At 35.0% G+C, this 6,000-nt stretch overlaps 1 protein-coding gene across 1 annotated transcript in view; it reads right to left on the bottom strand.

Moving 5' to 3' along the window:
* Window positions 1–1,033: 1,033 nt before the first annotated feature.
* Window positions 1,034–6,000, bottom strand: part of PAWR (PRKC, apoptosis, WT1, regulator) — a gene marked incomplete at its 5' end in the record, with an annotated part of 36,805 nt that continues 31,838 nt past the window's right edge. Inside the window, one exon of the mRNA XM_009892465.1 lies at window positions 1,034–1,731. Coding sequence (XP_009890767.1) covers window positions 1,645–1,731 — 87 coding nt within the window. The remainder of the gene's footprint in view (window positions 1,732–6,000) is intronic.

The following is a 6,000-nucleotide window of genomic DNA, read 5'->3' as shown; positions in this document are numbered from 1 at the left end:
AAAAGCCCACGTCAAGGTTTTAAATGGCATACCATGGGTTCTCATCCACTGTGAAGGAAAGCATCAAGACATCCTGGAATATCAGTGTCTTGAAAAATACTTTAAAGCTTTGAAAAGTTCCTCCTCATTAGAATATACAAATAACCACCTATCCTATATCCAAGACAATCCAAGGCGGAACAATAATACCTGGACTTGAAATTTAAGAAACTCTTACAGTCATTAAATACACATTATGAAAACAACTGGCAAATCTGAAAAGGCGATCTTTATTATATATTAGTTGCCTTTAGGTTTTAAGGTAACAAAAACTATATGCATGCAACTTTCTGACACCAAACTTCAAAATTGTCAAGAAAAAGCCTGAACTCTTTGAAACATTTCCATTTTTAGTGTCCTGACTCAAATGACATATAGATTTATTCTGATCAGGAATAAAAAATGTGCTGTATTAAGATGAAATACAGTACATCAAATTTCAGCCTGACACGAATTTTAAGAGAATTGTTGACTGAGGTCTGTGGTTGATGCCAAATGAAAACTTTGTCTATGATCATGTTATAGAATAATCAGTATGCAGTCACAACTGGATTGTGACATCTAAACAGGCACTTTTAAAACACTTTGTTAGTTTAAAATGAAGGATAAAAGGGTTTTTTAAACCATTTGATGTTTCAAAAGGACATGAATCTCTTGTATGCCTCTCTACTTAGTTACGTACAAATATTTTCATCCAGCTTAAAAAATGAAAACACCAAAACCCTCATATTGGTTATGATCACTACAAATTTTAGGATGATGACTTTAAGTAGAAGAGTATTGCAAAAGTGTCTTTGCTAAAATGAAAGCTCCAGGCTTTGTTTGAATTCTCAACACAGCAAACAAACTTACTGACAGCAAACTTGCATTTCAGCTTTAAAATAAACTGCAGTGCACAACTTCAATATGATTCTAAGAACTCATTAATGCTGATACCACAGGTGATTTTTATTGCTTTTTGGTTTTGTTGGATTTTGTTTGTGGCTTTTTTAATAAAACCTCCCCCTCCTGCCAGAATACTGTTATACAGAAAAAAAAATTGCTACTCTACTATTGTCAGTCTTTCAGATACAGTAAAAAACCCTCAACATACAAGAGTTTTAGAGCAAGTAATCAATCTGCAAAATGTTACACATCAGTAATAAGGCATCCACTTTACAGCTGTTTAAACAAAAAAAGAAATATTTCCCAAAATATATATTTTGGATCTGTGTAAACAAAGCTTATATGTATTGCTTCCATTCATTTCAAAAATATACACCCACATGGACTGAAAGTGATCTTGGTGCTATGAGTTTTAAATTACTGTAATTTATCCAGATGTAATCTGAAGATACAAAACCCAAATATTTTTGAAAATCTTTTGAAATATGTCAAAAATTTAATTATTCTTATGTGAAAAGAAAGCTAAAAATATACCCCAAATTTGATGCCATTTCATTGAATGAAGAAGAAAGTACTATGAAAATAAACATTCATCTGGTTTCCTAACAATAAATACAAAGACAGTTATTATAACATACTGCAACACAGGAAGTATTACTATATTGACCTTAATGTTCAATCAGTAGTTTTTATATCTTTCCTCATTGAGGCTTGAATCTTCTACCTTGTCAGCTGTCCAACAACTTTTAAGAGGGTTTTATTTTCTTGCTTCAATTGTTCATTTTCATCTTCTATATCATCTAGGTCCTGTGAAAGGAAAAAGAAAAATAAACATTTCTCAGGACATAAATACAAACTCTAGTAGCAGAAGGAATTTAGCATCTTAGCTCTGAAATTAAGAAGTTGGGGTTGGGAAGAATTAGTGTCACAGTAGCTACCCTTAAATCTATTAAACTGGCCTTTTCCCAAGTGTTATTGTAATTACAAAACATTAATATTACATTCCCATGTACAAGCACCTTTAAATGGAAGCACATAATCAAAACTAAAGCTACAGCGGGAATTAACACATCAAGAAAGAAAATAGGATGGGTGTGATTATTTTATTGGCATATACAGAGTGCATTAGTTACTCAGCTATTGCTTCTGCTCCCCAGACTGTGCCTGTCTGCAACTATCCCGCTCACATATACACATCATTATCACTGCAAGATGACCTGCTTTGTGTTTTAAATTGTTTCAAAAATTTCATGAAGAGTACTGTCTGCTCATTTTTTTTTCATTTTCCATGAAAAAAATTAAAAGGCATTTTGTAACTTATGTCCAAACTGATACTAAAAGAACAGACAGCATATACAGTAATAATGGGTGCTTAAAATAGATTGCTTCCACCCCAAATGTCCATCCCTGTTGCACCAATTACCCTATTTACCCAGTTCCCATTCCATTTCTTCACTTCCTATCAAGTCTTCAAGTCTTTAAAGGGGAAACCAGTGAAACCGACTGTTTAATGTAAGCATTACTCTGGTAAAAACAATTTTCCTGTACAAGTAAAAAAGACTTGGAAGAAACAGAATGAGAATGAAAAAATGAAGAAACAGAAGAGTGGCCTCAAGGACAGCAATTTAATGAGGTGAATGAAAGGCAGGCAAAGGAGGAAGAACCAGGATTCTCATCAGAGATCTCAGATGCCTTTTAACTGAAGTCTACAAAACCCTACCGTTGCCATCACAGATTAAACATAAAACAATAGTAAAGATTTTCTCTCTTTTGTTCCCTTAAGTTGTTAAGCAGTGTTTGACATTTGGAGCCTATTTTCTTGGTTTTTTTTAGCTGGGTCATTCCAGAAGTGTTGTTGTTTTAATGGGTATCATGATTTTTAAAAGCCTCTTCAGTTTGCCAAGCGAAAATCCATACTGTAATACCTTCGCAATTGCTTTATTGCTTTGGGTAATGTGGAATCAAGACATCGCTAGCAGAAATTCCTCTTTGCCTCACAGAAGTAATGCTGCATCACAGTACGACTGACTTCCAGGGAAAAGCATTTGACCACTCTGACATAACAGATACAAGTGACTTAAACATGAAAACACAGAAAGTTCGGATGGATAGCTACTTTAAAAACAGTTTACTACGCAATTGTAAGAAACACTTTGTTTTCTCTCTTGTGCAGTTCAGATCAAGAATCGGGTGGAAGGGACGACTCTTTTTCAATAAAATGACGGGTTTTTAGTTTCGTATACATACATAATACTGTATTTGAACTTGTTAACCTAGCCATCAGATGCTTCAATTAAAGCTCACCCAAAAACCTTCTTTTTAAAGTACCTGTAATTTACTCAAAATACAATAGTAAAAGTTTGTGAAATGTTTATGCTGCAAAAATAACATTCCAAAGATTACTACAAGTAAGAATTTCTTGAATATGAGCCAGGAAAAATAACGATTGCAGTTTAAATATCTACAGAACCAGTGGACCAAGAGCTCCAGGTGTGGTTTTTGCCACTCTGTAATTTAAAGTTTCTTACTGAAAATCACAACACTAACTTATGCTTATTAGTAAAAAAGATGCAATAGCAGGAAAGTTTGGAGTTCACATACCAAAGGAACCAATAACTACACAACTGACACTAATTGGATTATAAATCCTCACTGACCGACTCTCTCCAAACACCCATTGAACTACAATGACATCTTAGTGAGGTCAGAGATGACCAAGTGTAAACTAGTCAACAGTTGAACTTAGCCTACAAATATTTAAATGCCTTGAGATGCCTTTCCCTTCAGACATTTGAGGTTTTTATGAAGCAATTACCCCTTTCTTACAAAAAATGTGGCAGACATACTTTTAGTGGCTAATGTACTGGAGTGAAAGAATGCCATTTATGGCAGAAAACCTTTTCTGTTTCTCTATATAAATGTAGCTCATGTTCTTTTAAGTATATTTGTGACGTACTGACTGATCTCAGTAAAAATATATTGTTACATTAAATAAACATATTTACTTAAAATAAGAAAAAGTGCTCCAAGAAGTTTTTAGGATTCTTGGAAAAACAGTTTTTCAAGTGTAACACAAGATCTTTGCCAACCAAAGACGCATCCATTGTTATGAACTGACTGCATCTTCTAGAAAGAGCATTTCTTTAAACATGAGGACAGAGCAGTCAGAAAGCTATGCAATAAAATGGATTTTACGAAGTTATTTAGGCTCTTTGATGTGAAATTCTTTCCATATTCGTGCAACTTAACATGCAATAACTGCATATTTTGATGAATAGAAAAGATGAAGAAATACCATGAATGCATAGGGTGACAAATTTGGAGACCCCTATTTAGGTTGCCTACCAGCAAAACTTTTTAAAAAGATGTCCACATAAGCTCAATAAGTAAAGTTTAGTCCTCGGGACATCCTTTTATCTGAGCAGAAGGCTGAAGATCGCAATTGTTCTTCCATGCAAAGCATCCAATCCTGATGCTAAGCCTATAGAGTAACGTTCCATGAAGAACAGATGGATGTCTAAGTGCTGGCTCTCATTATGTCAGTTATGATAATAAACCTTAGGCAAATATAACTGCCCTATTAACTTCCACAACCTTTTATCATAGCAATGATGCAGTATTTCTGTAGCTTTTCTTAATATTCTAAACCTTTCCTCTTTCTAAATCCACATGGATAGCCAATATAGAAGCAATCACAAATCCAAGAGGTATTTAAAAAGAAAGTAAAACTGTATCTGTTTTAATGGAAGTATCACTTGAGACATGGGTTCAAACCTTTGTAAGACGACAAATTATTATGCTGGTCATAAAGTCAAAAGGCTGCTATTTCATCATTAAGAAAAGCCCAAGGGATGCAAACATAAATAACTTGCACTGCAATTAAGCTGATGGACAATGTTATAGCTATGATAAATGCTGACCTGATGGAAAAAAAAACCCATTCCCTTCTGCATTTAAGAGAAGCTACCTAGGGAGCACCAGTAAGATGGCTTCATAGATCTCATGGAAAAGTAAAATTTTAGTCACTGTGTAATAAAGAGGTTTTTGAAAGGACTATATTCTGTTTTATGTTTTCTTTCCACACAACAAGCAGAAATTTCCATCACGCTTACACAGGCAAGGCACGTGCAGTGCCTGATTTTACCTCAAATGTTCAAAGATGGTTTCTAGTCAGAAACGTGATGGATTTTAATTTAGGACATCATGCTTCAAATATAGCAGAAAAAAATAACACTGTTTCTGGAACAGCAAACCTTGCAAACAGCCACAGTCCTACAACACAAGCTTTCAGTGATTTAAGTTCTTTTGATTTGTTCCTTCTGGCCTCTGAGTCAGGAAGTCAGGTCTGACCAGCAGTATTAAGTAGCTTTGCCATCCATTATGTAGAAGGAATGAACACTTGCCTTGACTGTAATAAGGTCATCGCTTAGATGTGACAGATTCTTTGCCGAATCAAAGAATGGCATAGAGACCAATTCCTCAGTTAAAACAGAAGTCTCTCCAAAACAGACAATACTTCATGTATCCTACAGATTAACTTTCTTTATAAAAAACCAAAAGATATCCGTTTCAGAATAATCTCATCTCCTTTTGTTCTCTAGATTAGTTTGCAAACTTGTGAATGCTGTCCTCCTTTGTTATAAATGAATAGCGCAAAATAAAAGTTTGCCACTGTGCGCATAGAGTCATTGCCTCCCTTCACTGACCAAAGCCAGTTCTGAATTTTTTTTTCTGAATTTTTATGGAATCGTCTGCACTGGCCTAGTAGAGGCATATTTTCCTAGTACATCCAGGCTCTGCACCTCAGCCAGGAAGTACAAGATGAGGTCACTAATCCCACTCTATGAAAGAGTTCCAGTCTGCCCTTAAAACTGAAACTTGTTGAAATTGGGATCTTCTATCAACTTCAAAACTCCTGTCCCATTCCCAAGCATGTCTCACTCTTCTACCCCTCTTTTCCTGCCTACACACCTTGCCTGAGTGATGGCAGCCCAAGTCTCCTCCCGCTGTCTTGTTCTGCCTTTACTTGGGAATCAACAACAAAGAGTATGAGAATATGTGTCAGAATATAAAGCA

This window comes from Charadrius vociferus, unplaced genomic scaffold (assembly GCF_000708025.1).
Source record: "Charadrius vociferus isolate BGI_N301 unplaced genomic scaffold, ASM70802v2 scaffold839, whole genome shotgun sequence".
In the NCBI taxonomy this organism is placed as follows: domain Eukaryota; kingdom Metazoa; phylum Chordata; class Aves; order Charadriiformes; family Charadriidae; genus Charadrius; species Charadrius vociferus.
Note: the sequence above shows the minus strand (reverse complement) of the source record. Positions and strands in the feature narration are given on the sequence as shown.